Raw genomic sequence first — 18,006 nt, 5'->3', positions numbered from 1 at the left:
GGAATAATAATGGAAATAAAGTGCACAATAAATTTAATGTGTTTGAATGATCCTGAAATCATCCCCCCCACCCCCGGTCCGTGGAGGAACTGTCTTCCATGAAACTGGTTTCTGGTGGCAAAAAGGTTGGGGACCGCTGACCTAAACCACAAACATAAGTCATCTCCCTAAAAGGCGTACTGATGGCCTGAAACAATCAATGGTCAATCTAACTTAGCCAGGATTCACACATTTTTTTTTTAATGTAGAAGAAACATCTCCTTGCTGGTTGGTTCGGGCGCCCTCATGTGTCTCAACAGAGTAATGTCCCTTCAAGTCTCCAAAGGGCCATCGGTACTGACAGATTCAATGACACACGTATCCCCTTTGTACTTGTTTCAGGAGCCTCGTATGAAGCGGAAGATTGACAGGGACTATGAACTTGCCCTCCCTGATATAAAGTGGCATTGTAACTTACACCTGAAAGGATGGTATGCCAGTGTTCACAGGCGTAGAGGCTAAGGTCAACTTGCCTGTTCTGGTTTAAACATGTTAGGTCATCCTGTGTATTTCTTTTCCCTCCCCCACCCCACCCCAAGGGGCAGGGCACTAAGTTCTCCTGCACTGCGGGGGTCACACAACTGAAGAACCCAGAGCGCCTTCTAGAATAAGAAATCTCAGGAAACCTAGCTCCACCATCCACCCTATGACCACGCATAAGCCATTTTCTCCCTGGTCCCGTATTCTTCCTGTGGGAGGAGAGGACAGCAGGGCTTTTTCTCACAGATAAGAAGCATCAGCAGCAATGCCTGGCATAGAGCAGATAGGCACCCAGTAAGTGTTAATTGAATCTAAACCTGTAAACTCTAGTCCGGCCCACTTACCGTATTGTATTTCCAGAAAACAGATATTCTTCCTCATCAAATACAACATTCGTGCGTTAAGAACTAGTTTGGGAATTCATGGAGCACAGGAAAACGTCAAACATTTCTCGGCATTTCCCACATCACCTGACCTAGTGCCAAGCACTCGGTAACCCTCCCTAAATCAGTGGGGGTGAGGGGAGTTTGCCCTCTTAATATATTTTCTCCCTTTCTTTCTTTGGCAGAGTTTAAAGCAATCGAAGGCAACTTAGAGAGGTAAAGAATTTAAGACTCAAGAATTTGAGACTGTCCACACAGAAAACCTGGTATCTTTACAGAAGGATGAAAATAATTTTTCCCCCTCATCTTTCTCCTCTTCCTCTCCTCCTTTTTCTTGAGGTTAGGAAGGCATGACTCAATAGTCCAACAGTGCAGTCAGGCCTAAAATTCCCATAAAAGAATGATGATGACACTCCAACCTTGGTCACCGTGTCACACCAACCTTGATGAGTCTTGCGCTCTGTTAACGACAAACAAAACATTTACCAAGAAACCATGCTCCTGGCTGCTCTCACCAAAAGGCTCAGAGCCATTCACTGCTCAGCTTTAAGCTGGCCAAATCCAACAAAGCCCCAGAGATCTTTGGCTTAATCTTCTCACTGAACTCATGCCAGCCTCGCATGGGCACAGCCAGGGCACCATCACCCAGCCTTAGGTGTTGGCAGCTTCTCCCACCCACTCCTTTGCATTTTCCCTGTTTGGGGGTAATGGCAAAGGCTTCCCTCCCCTCCTACCTACGGCACAGTTCCTCACCTACCTTAAGCACATCAAGTCCTTTTGTTGGGTAAATTACTACCTTAACAGAACCCCAGAAAGTGGCTGCCTAACCGAGATGCTAGATAGTCTTATCCACTAAAAGTCATAACTAATAAATGGGGAAGGGGAAACCCTGATGTACATTATCTCCATTATCATTAAACTAGGAGAAAGATTTTTTCCAATGAATTTCTTAGGTTAATTGATCATTTCCATTTTGCTTAAAATATCTCTCATAATTTTCTCCCTTCCTTTCCTATTACTACCGTGGTTGTCCAGGACCTCATCAAAGCAAACTGATATTACTAACTAGTCTTACGACTGCCATTCTTTTCTTCCTCCAAACCATCATAAGTACAATCAAAAGACCTTCCCCAAATGCTAACTTCAACACATTTAACAATTCCCACTCAAGAACCCTTGATTCCTTGTTGCTTGCAAGATAGTATTCAAACTCTGAAATCTGGTATTCAAACGCCTTAGAAACTAGACATCACCTCCAGTGTTCCCAAGACTCTTCTATCATCGCTATATCAAAGTCCAAGAGGAACATAACGATTGTGGACAGTTAGAGGTCCTTGAGCTCTGGGGAGGAAACTTTATTTCCATTGGGCATTTCTACTTAGGCTTCAGCTTCTGCCTTTGATGTTCTCAAATGCACTGATGCACTAATTAAGATGCAAAGCAATATGGCTGCCTACTATTGGATTTCTTCAGCTGACTGCTTATCTGTCATTGTGAGACACTTCACACCCGCAGCTAGGAACCTCCAGGCACATGACAGTGAGTGAAATAAGGAGAAACTATAAATCAACATCAGAGCAAACGCAAAACACATCCTGATGCTTGTGGAACAATCTGGTGGGAGCATCAGAGTGCAGGGGAAAAAATGTCCATGGTGGAAAGTAAGTCATCACCCTACAAAGCCAGTAGGTCAACACAGGGAAAGTCTAACAAGAGAAACAGCACTGCCATTAACAATAAACAATGGCTGGGACTTCCCTGGTGGTGCGGTGGTTAAGAATCTGCCTGCCAATGCAGGGGACATGGGTTCAATACCTGGTCTGGGAAGATCCCACATGCCGCGGAGCAACTGGGCCCGTGCGCCACAACTGCTGAAGCCCACGCACCTAGAGCCGGTGCTCTGCAACGAGAGAAGCCACGGCAATGAGAAGCCCGCACGCTGCGACGAAGAGTAGCCCCTGCTCACCGCAACTAGAGAAAGCCCGCGTGCAGCAACAAAGACCCAATGCAGCCAAAGATAAAAATAAATTTATTTTTTTTAAAATAAGAAAAATAAACAATGGCTAAGGAGGCAGAGAATGCCGAGGAACAGAAATACAAATCCTTGGGAATAATATGCATGCATCTGTCTTCTTTCTCCTTCTAGAAGAAAACACTGAATGACTCTGTTGCAGTGCCATGGTGCCATACATCTACCACTCCTGCCTAAAGCAATAAAAACAACCTCTGAGACTTCCAGAACACAAGCACTTTAAACAATGAAATATCATGGCTTTTTCCTAAATTCTTAAAAGGCACTACCAGCAGCTCACATCTTTCCTGCACTGACCCTTCCATGAAGCCTTCCCCACATCTCTAGCCAATGTTGACCATGCTCTTCTCTTACCATGCCAGGTCCTGACATCCTGAACCTTTAGGAAATATGACTGGGGTTGACTGTCTTCCTAACTTGATTACAAGCTCCTCGATGATAAGAATCAATACTTTTCCTCCTTCTATCTCTCTTCTCCTTTGCCTTCCCCGACTCATCCACTAGCTCCCAGCCTAGAAGACACTTGAGAAATACTGTCAGTTAATCTAAATTGAAAAACACCATTATTTAATGGAAATTTGAAAATTCCCTTTCTTTTCTTTGGATACTCCCTCTATCCTTTATTTCCTCTATCCCCTTTTCCAGCAAACTTCATGCTTTCCAAACAACCTTTTTTTGGGTTTTTTTTTTTTTGGCAAGGGAACCTCTAATCACTCAGCAAGCTCACTCCCCACACACATGTAGGGTTGATTCTTGGTTTGTGGTTAATAGAGTTGGCGCTTTTTCTTCAACCTTTGTTCGAAGATTTGAGGATTTACACAGAAGCCACTGGCTCTGTTTCCTTACAAGGTCATCTTGCCCCTGTCTGTATGGATCTCCAATGCCCCTTTCTCATTTACCTCCCCCAAATGTTTATAGGTTGTCTTGCTTATTCCTTTACTTCAACGCAGCCCTTAATGACCACTTTTCTACCCTAAGTCCTCTCTGAGATCAATAGCTTCCTTCACAAGTTAGTGACAAGCCTCAGTGTTGCCGACAACCCACTTATAAGAAAATATAAGCTTCTATCCTAGGCATGTTTGTGATGCCACTGTAATTTTCTTATTATGTCTAGAGCTTATCTGTCTTTTCTCCTACACATTCTGGTCTCCTACCCCTTCTTCCCTGTCCTGCCCACCCCCTACCCCTCCCCACCCCCAAGAAATGAATTGGTTTACCCAGCAGATTTAGTCTTACTTTGGCCAGCTTCTTGTTTCAACGTGATTATGACGTTGTTGGGCTTGAATACACAGTTTATTAATTTCCAGGCATTCATGATGTCTCCCCGTTGAGTGCAGTGTACATAGGTGTGCATGTGTCTACCTGCAGTAACTAACACTCTTGGAGTTTGCAGTCCTGCTGGTAACAGAAAAAGATGGAGTCGAGGTGAATTTGTGTTACTAGAGAATCAGTTTTAGAGGCGTAAAGAATGCTAGACTCCAACTTTGGCATTTGACAGATCGGGAAACAGGTAGAACAAGGTAAAAGGACTTGACCAGGGTCACAGAGCTAATCAAAAGAGGAACTCGGGCCACAGCTCAGAGCTGTCATATTCCAGTCCATGAGGGCCTTTCCCCCTCCTATATGTCCCTTCCCAAGGGCTCATACATGTGAAAACTCAGGATGTCCACATACAACCAAAATGCCTCACAGACCTGTAAACATGCTTAAACTGAGAAGATGGGGAGGTATGGTGTATGTAGCTTACAACACAGAGAATGTGCTGTGAAAATGATAGTAAAACTGCTACGATGAGGCTAAATTCGAATCCAAAGAGACCACACTACTCACCCTGCCTGTGCTGCCCACTCCTCCCCATAGCACATTTTTTAAAAAGATGGATAGATTTCCCAAGGCACCTTGTTGAGATGGTCGTATGATTTCCCTTTCGTTAGATCAATACAAAGTCATCCCTTAATTCTGTGAAAATAGCTTTTTCACACATCTCTGCACACACGGTCACACACACGTATAAGACATTGGCAGCAGGTACTTTTAATTTGCTGGAAAATATTTCTAAGAAGTCAAACAGCTCCAGCCCAATGAGCATGCCCTCCGATTGGCTGGCCAGACCAGTTGAGGGACCTGATTGGTCCCTGATCCTGAGGACCGATAAGAACGGCTATAAAATCCCTGGGTGCAGCTCTTGGGCCCCCAGTTTGCAAAAGCCAGAGGTGCAAGAAGCAGCGACTGCAGCAGCAGCAGCAACAAAAAAATCCTCATCAAATCCTCACCTAGGCTCTCAGTGTATCCAGATCCACATCTTCACTCAAGCCGGGAGAGGGAAAGAGGAAAGGGGGGGGAGGAAAAAAAAAAAAAAAACCCCAACAACTTAGCGGAAACTTCTCAGAGAATGCTCCAAAACTCAGCAGTGCTTCTGGTGTTGGTGATCAGTGCTTCTGCAACCCATGAGGCGGAACAGAATGATTCTGTGAGCCCCAGGAAAGCCCGGGTGGCAGCTCAGAACTCAGGTAAGCGGCAAACCCAGGACCGGTTTCTCCCCCAAAGAGCTGTCCTCATTTGCCTCTCGCTTTTGCAACTGTGTCTGTGACGGCTGATCTTGATAATAAATGTGCTTCATGCCTGATGGCAATAAACTGCCAGTGTAATCCAATAGCCTTAGGAAGTGGAGCTCCTTTGTTTAATAAATTGCATGCAACTAACGAAGAAGCTGGGCGCTCTGCTGAGGGTATTTCATTGCATAAGCCTAGCCTGATTGCCTGAAATCTGGCACGTACCCTCTTGGGGGGGAGGGGGCGGGGGAAAGACTTGAATGTTGGCATGCTTCAAAGCGCTCTCTATACTTTCCAGAAGCTGAAGCTGATCTTAAGGTGAGACGTGACTTGTCTGATGCTGTCCCTCTTTCTTTACCCTGAAGACCCTATAACTTGACTTCCCTGCCCCTCCGGAGAACACACAGAAAGCTCCCTTTGCAGACTGATTTACGGAACCATAGCCCTCCAGTCTGACAAATCCAGGGCAGATTCAGAGAAAACCCTACACATCCCACCCTCGACACTGTTCTTTCTGTCCCTCCCTGCTCTCTCGGGCTCCATTCAGTCCCCACGCAGCCCCGTGGCTAGAGAGCCCCTCGAAAAAGAGTATCTGTGAAACGTAGCAGCTATTTCTCCAAGGGGGAGGTCTCACTCTAGCCCTGACTCCTTGAGCAGTTAATTGTGTATTATCTTGGTCTCTAAAGGAAAAGAGTCCTTAGGAAGCCGGCATTGACACCTCTGTCTTTGGACTTCGCTTGTCCAGCTTGCTCCCCTTCCATGACTGCTCTCTCTCCCCCAACTGTCAGCAAAGATGGGCTCGCAGGTGTCCAAATGCTGCAGACGCCGCTCCCCTCGGAAGAGCACAGGTCCCTGCCGAGAGGAGGGCTTTGCTTCACTTCCTTTTGTACTTAGTTGCTATAGAGATGCAGTGATTCACAATTCAAGCTTGCCAAAAACAATAGCAATCCTAATGCATATTAAAACTGCTTAAAGCAAAGTTATCATTTGAACCCGTGGAAATATATAATTAGGGAAATGACTTGTAACATCCCAGAGGCTGCGGGTGGTGGGAGGGGGAGGGGCCGCCTAACCGAACCATTCTTTTGATCTCAGAGGAGACTCCTATGGTATGAAGGCTGCAGATCATTTCTCGCGGAGCTGCCTGCCAGAACACCCCTCTTCTGTAGGAGAGAAATTACTTTTATGGAAGATCTTATCCAGAATGTAGAAAGCCTCATGCAAGTTCCTGCGGTTTTCTTCCTATCTTGCACAAGTGTTGCCTTGGCCTGGTTATTCTACACCTGTGTTTCTTTCTTTCTTTTTTTTTTTTTAAAAAGGCTTTTAATATGAGAGAGATTATGCATACCTCTAAGCACTATCCTATAGTGGGGGGTTGGGATGAAACATGAACGGATCAGATTTCTTTCTGCCAATAGGAAGGTAAGTTAAAAGCCCTAAATCAGAAGGGTCTCCTAGTGGACTCCTGGCAAATTCTTCTCTGCCATTTAGACCAAAATTCCATCCTTATGACTCTGGAGTGTATTTTTTGGAAACCAAATGGATTCCCTGGCCCTTCCTCCTCCTAAACTTGACCACCCACCACTACCATCTACCTTCCCATGCTTTCAGCCTTTAAGGGATGCCCTTGGATTCTGCAGAGCTGCTTTAAGCACTGGGCGTGCCCCATACTCCAGCCTTACTTTTCCAGCCACCAAAACTGTGCGTGATGGTGAGACCAAGAGAGTGTATCTCCGAGGGAAAACTCATTCCCTCCCTCCATGCTCTCTGGTTCTTATAAGCAAAAGGGATCTGTCTGCCCCCTTTCTTCTGCACTCCCACCCCGCTCGGAATGGGTCTATCTACTGGCCCCATCACGGACTTCTAGGATGAGTTCTTCTGACCCCTTTTCCTTGAATTTTGCCTCCACATCAGCTTGATCCCTCCAGACTCTCCTCACCATTTGACCCAGATTGGATGGATTTGTCTCTTTCAGCTGAAGTGGTTCGCTGCCTCAACAGCGCTCTGCAGGTTGGCTGTGGAGCTTTTGCATGCCTGGAAAACTCCACCTGTGACACAGATGGGATGTACGACATCTGTAAATCCTTCTTGTACAGCGCTGCTAAATTTGACACTCAGGTAATAAGACCTTGACCCCTGCTCGCAACTGGCTGCTTGTCTTTAACAGTGTATGAGACTATTGTTCTTAGGAGCCAGCCTTGTAGGGAACCAGCTCTGCTTCTCAGCCTCCCCAGTCTAAATTCTCATCTCCAACGTGTGTGTACACACACACACACACACACACACACACACACACACTTTTGGCCAAGAAATAGGTTCTATATAAGCCACTCTCCACCCACTCTAATGCACAATTGTAACAGGCTGACAAAGGCTGTCTTCTAAGGGAGGGGTGATGAGCGGAAAATCTTTGCCTCTTCAAGAGGAAATAAAAATGTTCTTCTAACAAAGAAGTTCTTCTCACGAAGAGCCAGCACACTAGCTTGTTTTTTGGGTTTTTTTTTTTTTTTTTACTAGCTTGTGATTTGAGTTATCAAATCTCAATCCCAAGAATACAAAACCATATTATAGCTATTTTTAGGCTGAAGGGTGGTTGTTTATGGTTCAGTTCTTTTTCTCGTCTCATTTCATTTCTATGTACTTCAATTCTCAAGGTAGTCTAAGGGAATAGGGACTTTTAAAAAAATCCTGGTCGCAGGGTCCAGTTCGCTTATTGCAAGGACATGCAGAGAGGGCCATGAGACAGTGCCAAGGTGAGCCCCCTTAAGTTCCACGTATCATAGGCCCTGTCCTCTCTTGTCAGCTCAAGCTAAATCTTGTCCTCCTACCCCCCCCTCCCCTTCCTCGGCAGGGAAAAGCATTTGTCAAAGAGAGCTTAAAGTGCATCGCCAACGGGGTCACCTCCAAGGTCTTCCTGGCCATTCGGAGGTGCTCCACTTTCCAGAGGATGATTGCCGAGGTGCAGGAGGAGTGCTACAGCAAGCTGAACGTGTGTAGTGTCGCCAAGCGGAACCCTGAAGCCATCACGGAGGTCGTCCAGCTCCCTAATCACTTCTCCAACAGGTACGAAATGAGTCCACTCGTTTGGCACTTCGGGGGGAGGGGGAGTGCTTGGTCGTCAGAGCCAGACACAGAAGGAGTTAAATTGCCACAGTGATGCTCTTATTTTAGCTTGAAGTCTTCCCAGCTTTTGCAGGAAAAAAAAATATGTTTGTGATTGGTTGTGACAGCTTAAGCAGCCTGGATGTTTTTTTTCACTGTTATAGGAAAAGTCTCTCCATGCAGCTAATAGAAAACTTCATCTGCAGTATCCCTGGGTGCACTGTCCATTTCCTTCCATAAGCCTGAAGGGAATTGTGAAGTTTATGGAAACGAGATTCTGAGACATCCAATTGGGCTGAAATCATGACTATGCACAGTACAATTGGCCATTATGAAAACCCTGGTCAAATGTCATAATGCAGAGTTTTAAAACTGCATATATTTGAGTCCATCCTAAGCCCAATCCGATGTTTCACTGGGTAGCCCAGAGCGAACCATCTGACTTCGGTGGGACTGAAATTTCCTTTGTGAAAAGTGAAGTGGCTGGACTAGATGAGTCCCATGGTCCCTTCCAGGTCTGTTCTCCCATGTGTCTAGTCCGAGATTTCCTGGAATGGTGCTCTGGTGACTGCCCAGATCACATTCTCACCTTAGTATTCTAAGCTGATCCCAAGCCACTGAGCTCGTAATATCTGAGCATCGTGCCTTTTCTGTGCCCTTGACTCACTCTCTTTACCAGTCAGGTGTGAACATCTAAGACATGAGATGGCAGCCATGCTCATCCCATGGCGTAGAAAGTTTCCTGGCAAGACCTGGGCTTCCCCATCTGTGATCAAGTTCAGAAAGGTGCTGATGAGGCTAGCATGGGGGCATGGCAGGGGCAGTGCAGAACGGTCAAGTTCAGCCTACTGTGATGCCGCTGACTTGACTCCGAGTCCTGAAGTGCTATGATTCTTTGACTCTCCAGCCAAACCTGCACATATTCACAAAGATCAGACCTTCTGTGTTATTCGGACCACAGGAGCGCTAACGCAGACTTACCTGATTAATTTCCTAGCCAGATGCTGCCACCCTTCTTCAGGTACTGGCAATAACCCAGTCCTTCTGGGGCTTACCAGTGGGTTAGTCATGTACATACATGCAATGGGAAAACGGGAAAAGTAGCTCCTCCTCGGGAACAGGTTAAGGCCTCTGACGTTAAACTTTGTACATTTCGGATTCACTCTTAACTACAGATCCGTTGTTCTTCAGAACCTCATGTCAGTTTATAAAAATCGTTTGTTCAGTCCTTGGAAGTGACTGTCATGGTCCTAACTGATTTTCTGAGAACAGGAGAATCAAATTCAGCATTCATCTCAAGTGCCCTGTCTGTTGAGTATGTGTTTATGTGGTAGCTGGGGGGCAGGAATCTGTTAGCACAGTCATTGTTATAAGTTTTGATCTTTAACGGTCCAGTGACGATTCATGATCTATGATACGGCATGTGGCCAGTTTTGAGACGACACTAATATCTCTAATTCAACTGAGGTAGCATCTTCCATTGTGAAGAGGAGGTCTTACAGAAAGGAGAATACAGATCCTGGACTGGTGATCCTGGCAATCTAAGAAGAGGCTAGTAACAGGACTTTCTAACCAGGCCATTGTTCTTTTCAATAGGTGCCTCGTTTTCACCACCTTTAGAAAAGGGTCACAGGGGTCTAGTTACCTCCCTTTATCCTCTTAGAAGAATCATCCTTATTCAGGAAGGTCATCTCTTGAAGACTAGACTCCTCCATGCAGCTCTTACCTTCCTCCAGTTATTTCACTTGAACTGGCTAATTATTCCTGCTCAGAGCTAGAGATTTCCGGTTCCATGCTGGGCTCAATTTGCTCTATTTAAGCTCCTCACTCTTCCGAAACATCCTGCTTTCCCAGCCTCTGTCCCACCATAGATACACGCTACGTTGTGCCAGTTGGCAAAGAATTGTGAAAGGAAGTAGTTACAGGTTCATTCCACCTTCCTGTGACTTATCTAGCATGAGATTTGGGCCTGGGAGAATCCAAAAGCCTGTGACTGGACCAGGAGCCAGAACAGGGAGGTTTTCCATGACAGAAATGCACTTAGAACACAAAGGATAGCCGGAGTGTCCCCCTGGCTGAATTTGTAAACTCTACTTTCAACCGTGAGGCAAGCAGCCACAATTGATCAGGCAGGCTGGACAGCGTGAGGCCTGAGAAGAAATTAAACCAATCCAGATCCAGATGGGAAAAGTGACAAAGCTTCCAACTCTCTAGGGCATGGATAGGGAACAGGAAACAGAAGAATAATATTGATCAAGGGAAACAAAGGACTATTTATAAACCTTCACACAGAACGTTCCTAGGCAGTATGTGTGTATTTGGGTAAGCATGGCTGAAACAGTAGCTATGGAGAATATCTGATCTTATTTTTTACCAAGGAAAAAAGTCAGTGATGGAATTTTCAAAGTGGGAGGAAAGAAACATGCTTTAAAGGATCCTTCCAGGCTGGGTGATCTGAACACTTAGCCCATTAAGTCTTGGGAGTACACCCCACCACCACTCCCCATAAAGATGAAGAAAGGAATCTTCTTAAATAGTTGTAACTCTTCCTGCCAAGGATGGGCCTTAAGCAGAGCTGCACTGTTTTTTTTGTTAAATTGAGAAGGAGCATATATACTGACCCCCAGAAACATAAAATGTCATAGCTTGAAATGACCATAAAGGTTATCTAGACTAAGTGCCTCATTTTACTGATTAAAGAACAGAGACCCAGAGAGAGAGGTGACCCGCTGAAGGTCACACAGCTAGTGAATGACAGAGTCGAGCCTAGAATTCACATGGCCCTGAGGCAGGCTATTTGATTTCCACTTCAAAAATGACAGCCAGTAAAACCTGCAGATAAAATCCACAATCCAAAAATGGAATTCCAAGTAGAATGGAATAAATGTAACCCCTGGTGATCAACAATTAAATTTGTGTACATCTCTCACCAATAGCTATAGTAATATCAAGTCTTGGTCCAAGACAGTGATCAAGGGATACATGAAAATTGCTAAGTCAACTTTCGCTGAAGACACAGTCTCTTCAATAACCTCACTGTGTGGCTTAGAGATAGGGAAGGTCTGTGTCATCAGCCCACACAACCCCAGAGGTCAATGCCGTATTCCGGCCCTTAATTGAGAGGTGTGGGATTAATCTGTTGCTTGCTCAGGCAAACGGTGTCGTCATCAAGGCAGCCTGATAGGTTTCCCACACTTGGAGGAGCCACTGCTGGAGCCATGGCTGTTATCTATTCCAAGGAGCTCTCTTAGCCTGACCCTGCTGAGGTAACCAGCTCCATGGGAGAAGCTAAGGGTAGATTTGGGGGGAGTCGCTAAGAACTGTCAGGCTGGCAAGGGTCATCCTCAAGAAGCACCAAGAACAGGTGGCCTGTCGGGGCCAGCAGAGAAAGTAACAGTAAAGGTAGGATCTCTCGGAGATGGCGAAGAGGTGTTTTGACAAAGTGGGGGCCAGAGGAACACGTCTGACCTTAAAGAGGTGAGGCTAGTTACAGAAGCTTAGTTTCCTTACTGGTGTTAGGCTTCTTCATCCAGACTAGAGTCTTCAATGTTGCTATAAGGAAAGATCATCCTCTCCAGCCCATTTGGAAGATCATTTGGTGTGAACAGTTCTTTCTTTCTAGAAGTGGAAGGGTTAACTTCTAAGTTATAAAGTCCTTATTGAGGGGCAGGAAGATGAAGGGTCAGAAACCTTATTCTCTAGGATCTAATCACCCTTTGAAATAGACAAAGAGATCCAGGGGACCCACATCCTAGCAGAGCCCAAGAGATGCCTGGGGATCTGTGTGGGTGTGTAGATGTCTGAAGCTGATGGTACAAAGTAGTTTATTCTCAGTTTTTCCAAAACCACTTTTCTCCCCATTGCCCCATCCAAGTGAGATCTGCTTTGACTCATGTGCTTTATAATTCCAAAGGGTTGGAAAATGTGTCTCTGTGCCAGGGAATCCCAGTTTTAACAACAGCTGGATATAATCCTCCCTCACGGGAGGGGTAGAGCCAGGACTATATCGGAGACCCAGACACATTTCTCCCTCCGTCCCTAGCTTGGTTTTGCTCCCTCACAGAAGGGTGATGGCTTTGCTTCAGTGCCCACATTCCACTCTATTTACTGTACATCCTTGAAAGGACCTCTCTGGGGGGTTAAGTTATTCTGGAAAGATGTTTGATCCTGTGCTCTGTGAGGTGAGTTAAAAATAAACAGGTTTCTTTTCACGGAAGATCTTGTGGTCTGGCAGTCCTCGGGCTCCTCTGAGGAAAGGGTCTCTCCACATAAATGCTGCAGACCACTGTCATTAGGACAGTCTCTAATTAGTGAACACAGAGCTAATGGGTTCTGACAACTGCCACCTCGAAATGGAGCAAATGCATCCCGATTCAAATTGGAAAATACCCGAAGTGTCTTCCCAAAGAATAGGACAAGTAATTTATATGCCTTAACTATTAGACAGTTTACTGATAAAAGGTCAATGACAAGGTTTAAGTGTGTTCTCTATGTCATAAAAGACTCCATCTTTTTTTTTTTTTTGGTAGTTTCCATGCTGTCTAACCCGTATGTACTGATTTTTCAAAAACCTGCATCAAAGGGAGTATTACCTAGGACTATTTGCTGTACGGCATTTACACCATTGTTTTCACATCTTCTGCACCGTCATCTTATGTGTGGAAACCTGTCCTGTGACTATTTAAAATGATTAAACCATAGTCTTCAGGAAAAAAAAAAACTATATTAGACAGTTTTAGCCTTTCTGAGCCATAACAGTTAGCTGCAGCATTTTGGAGGCTTAAAGAACTTTCACCGAAGATGAAGGAAATTTATACCCAACACAAATTCTTTTGTAAAACTTACCAGAAGACCTACAGATAACTTTTTCTTTGGGGAATCATGACATTGGAAAGAACTGTATTTTGAAAGCTCCATTCCCTCAGTGGCCACAAAATAAGTCAACAAAATGACAATGGGCAGGGACTGTAGCCCTAGGACATGGGCACATGAGGGATACAAAGAATAAGGACACATATCCTACCTTCAATAAGTTTACAGCCTAGTCAGGAAAACAGAACCATCAGTAAAGCATCAAATGCTGACCTGTACAATGGCAACCCAATATGTATAAAACATCTCCAAAAAGGAGAGGCCAGCAAAACCTAGAGCAGTGGGAGAAGGCTTCTGGAAACTATTGAAGCACAAACCACTAAGGTGGTTTGTTAAGGTCTTTCTCTTTAAATATCCTTGTTGCCTGCCATTTGGCCCTCTGACTGCAATATACCTTTGCAAGAAGACTGAAAATGAGGGGAGACAATAGCCTTCAGAGAGGCTAGCCAAGTGTATGATAGGGAAATTAGATTGAGTGGAAAAATGCATGAGATACTGAAGACAGGGATCTCCTTTAAAAATAGGAATTTAGGGACTTCCCTGGCAGTCCAGTGGTTAGGGCTCCACACTTCCACTGCAGGGGGCACGGGTTTGATCTCTGGTCAGGGAACTAAAATCCCACATGCCACTCGGCACGGCCAAAAAAAAAAAAAAAAGATAGAAATTAATCAGAATATGCGCATACATACACACACACACACACACACACACACACACACACACACACCACCACCACCACCACCACCACCACCACCAAGAAAAAGAAAAATCGCAAAGAGGCATCGAAATAACTGCAAATGATTGCATCCATGTGCAATGACTATTAAAACATAAGTGTGAGTGTTGGGTCACCTCATACATTTGACTAAGTCCTGCTTCGACCACTAGCCCATTGTATGACCTCAGACAGGTCACTGCAGCTCTCCCACCTTAGTTTCTTCCCTATACAATGAAATGATGAAAGAGTCATTAAATCGTCTCTGCGACCCCATCTAGCTCCACGATTCACTCTTTCTAAACATTTTAGACATTGCCACGAGCCTACCATTCAAAGTACGATCTCAGTCTCCTGAACTCTAAACGTGAACACAGAGTTGTCTTGCACTGCGTGGTAAATCCAGGCAGCGCAAGCACTCACACTAAGAAGACACTGACCAAAGGTTAGCAGCAAAAGCCCCCTTCAGCTGAGGCAACTATTCGTGGGTGCTTGATCTGGCCATTCAGGACGGGTGTTGACTGCAGCCCAGACGAAAGCCTGGGTCTTGCCTTGCTCTCACTGAATGACCCTCTCTTTCCCAATGCAGATACTATAACAGACTTGTCCGAAGCCTACTGGAATGTGATGAAGACACAGTCAGCACAATCAGAGACAGCCTGATGGAGAAAATCGGACCCAACATGGCCAGCCTCTTTCACATCCTGCAGACAGACCACTGTGCTCACACACACCAGCGAGCTGACTTCAGCAGGAGGCGTGCCAACGAGCCACAGAAGCTGAAAGTCCTCCTCAGGAGCCTCCGAGGTGAGGTGGCCTCTCCCTCCCTCATCAAACGCACCTCCCACGAGAGTGCCTAGCCGGGGAGAGGTATTCACAACCTCACCAAACTACGATCATTTTAAGGGTGTTCGCTCACCAACTTCGAGTGTACTGTGCCTGGTTTGATTTTTTTAAGTAGTTCCTATTTTCTATCCCCCCCCTTAAAAAAAAATTGCATGAAACTAGGCTTCTGTAATCAATCTCTCAACATTCTTCGATGGCGGCATTCTCACCACCAGAACACGTGTGACCTTTTTGCCTCTCCTCAGGAGAAAGTGGCCTCTTTTACCACTTTCCTCCACCAGGTCTTTTCCCAGCTCCCCTCCAATGACTCTCAAACACAAAACATTCATGTGATTCCCCAGACTTTGTAATTTGAAGATGTGGAACCCTTTAGAGTGGTTGCCCCAGTAGAGTTAGCTGGTAAGAAGCAACTTAATTTAAATGCATGTCTTAAAACGCTCATAAAGATGCTCAGTGGAATTCGTGTTATGAATCTGTGCTGGCCATGGACGAATATGAATGTCATATTTGAATTCTTGATCTCTCATGAGCTAGTGTCTTACGGTCTTGATCCTCAATGTCTAATTTCCTTCCCAACACATTTACCAAATTGCTCGAGCCTGGCTCTCCAACCAGACTTGGAGCCTGCATCTTCTTGCATCTAATGAAAAACAAAAAGCTAACATCTCTATGTACTGTAACTGCTCAGAGCTTTAAAAGTATCTTTAACAATTGTCTTAAATCCAGAGAATCTTAAGGTCTAACTGTGGAATATAAATAGGTGAAAACTAATGTACTGTACATAAATTCCAGAGGACTCTGCTTAAACAAAGCAGTATATAATAACTTTATTGCATATAGATTTAGTTTTGTAACTTAGCTTTATTTTTCTTTTCCTGGGAATGGAATAACTATCTCACTTCCAGATATCCACATAAATGCTCCTTGTGGCCTTTTTTATAACTAAGGGGGTAGAAGTAGTTTTATTCAACATCAAAACTTAAGATGGGCCTGTAGGAGATAAGAAAAACCAACAGGTTTATCTGAAGGACCCCAGGCAAGATGTTAATCTCCCAGCCCACCTCAACTCAGAGGCTACTGTTGACTTAGACCTATCCTGAAACAGCTCTGTCACATCCAACTGAGAATTACAGGAACCAAAAAGAGCATCCCTTTGGGCTTGGACCACTTAGAGTGTGATAAGGCCTGCTATACCTTGGGAAGTGGCAGTTCTTGACTTTCTGCCTTTCATCAGTGCCTGGTACTTTGGCAGCCTGATGATGGGGTAGGAGGCTTTCCATTAACTCAATCAGGAATGAGTCAATCAGCCTTTGGGTCTTTAGTTTGGGGGACTTGGGGCTGAGGGGGTATAAATAACCCTGGGCTGTCCAGCCTTAATAGACTCCTCTTACATTTTTGTCCTGTAGCACGCTGCCTGCCGAAGTAGTCCTGGCAGCTGGGCCATCTCTGTAGGATTGCAAAAAAGAAAAAAGAAAAAAAAAAAAAATGAAAGAAAGAGGAAAACAAGAGCTGGCGGTTTGATCATTTCTGCCGTGATGTTTACAAGATGGCGACCACCAAAGCCAAATGATTAACCTAGCTATGAACAACAGTAGTTTCTCAGGGTCACTGTCCTTGAACCCAACAGTCCCTTAGGAGCGTCACTGCCCACCAAAGGTCAATGTTGAGAGAGGAAGACGGAGGAGGGGTAGGACTGTAAGGGCCACTCCAAACTCGCTTAGGTAGAAACCATTGGTGCTTGACTCTCACTAGGATAAACTCCAGATTTGCCCAGATCAAGTGTTAGGGATGCCGGTGGGAGGAGGAAGGGCACATCCCCAGAAAAACGAAAAGCAATACAACTTTACCACAAAGCCTTTAAAACCAGTAACGTGCTGCTCAAGGACCAAGAGCGAATGCAACAGACCCAGCAGCAGCACAAGCGTGGCTGCCTTTGTCCCCACACAGCCTCTCAGCTTGCTGACATCAGATTGTTAAGAGCATTTTTATACTCAGAACTGTCCCATCCCCAGGTCCCCAAACATATGGACACTGCCTTAGCCTCTTGGAAATCAGGTAGATCATACTCTAAGTTGACTATCCCTCTCCCTCCCTCACCCGTTCCTCCCCTGCAGGCAAGGCTGGCTTCTCCAAACCAGAAAAGCTATTACAGTTCTGTGTGTTGTGTCCATTTCTCAAACCCACTAAGCCAGGACCCCAATGCAATGAGTAGTTCATGAGTATTCCTAACAAAATTCTCTCTTACTTCCGTCCAGTGGATTCTCTTTGATTTGCTGTGACCTCTTCAAACCGTGGTACCCCCCCCTCCTTTTCTCCCCACAATAATATTTATATATGTATCTATAATACATATATCTACACATATGGAAAGAAGCAGTTCTCACAATGTTGCTAGTTTTTTGCGTCTCTTCTTCCCCCTGCTCCCTCCAACTCCCCCTTAAACTTCCAAAGCTTTGTCTTGTGTTTGCTGCACAGAGTGATTCCGGGGCTGACCTAGACCAGTTTGCATGATTCTTCTCTTGTGATTTGGTTGCACTTTAGACATTTTTGTGCCATTATATTTGCATTATGTATTTATAATTTAAATGATATTTAGGTTTTTGGCTGAGTACTGGAATAAACAGTGAGCATATCTGGTATATGTCATTATTTATTGTTAAATTACATTTTTAAGCTCCATGTGCATATAAAGGTTATGAAACATATCATGGTAATGACAGATGCAAGTTATTTTATTTGCTTATTTTTATAATTAAAGATGCCATAGCATAATATGAAGCCTTTGGTGAATTCCTTCTAAGATAAAAAATAATAATAAAGTGTTACGTTTTATTGGGTCTTTTTCCCCAATGTCTTTCATTGTTATTCTTTACAAAACTTCTTGAATGAGACTCTCTGAACATGAAGTTAATGGCTGATTCGTTTCTTTAAAGTCGCTAATGAAGTGCCAATATGTAAATGAATATACTTCAAATGAACATTTTC

The 18,006-nt window shown here is 44.7% G+C and overlaps 1 protein-coding gene across 1 annotated transcript; it reads left to right on the top strand.

Moving 5' to 3' along the window:
• Window positions 1-5,134: 5,134 nt before the first annotated feature.
• On the top strand, window positions 5,135-17,793 carry STC1 (stanniocalcin 1). The gene is made up of 4 exons (XM_059071688.2): window positions 5,135-5,444; window positions 7,462-7,604; window positions 8,338-8,549; window positions 14,765-17,793. Exons 1-4 carry the CDS (start codon window positions 5,327-5,329, stop codon window positions 15,033-15,035), a joined length of 744 nt encoding a protein of 247 aa, XP_058927671.1. The 5' UTR covers window positions 5,135-5,326; the 3' UTR covers window positions 15,036-17,793.
• The last annotated feature ends 213 nt before the right edge of the window (window positions 17,794-18,006 follow it).

Source organism: Kogia breviceps, chromosome 8, assembly GCF_026419965.1.
Source record: "Kogia breviceps isolate mKogBre1 chromosome 8, mKogBre1 haplotype 1, whole genome shotgun sequence".
Taxonomy (NCBI): Eukaryota; Metazoa; Chordata; class Mammalia; order Artiodactyla; family Physeteridae; genus Kogia; species Kogia breviceps.
Note: the sequence above shows the minus strand (reverse complement) of the source record. Positions and strands in the feature narration are given on the sequence as shown.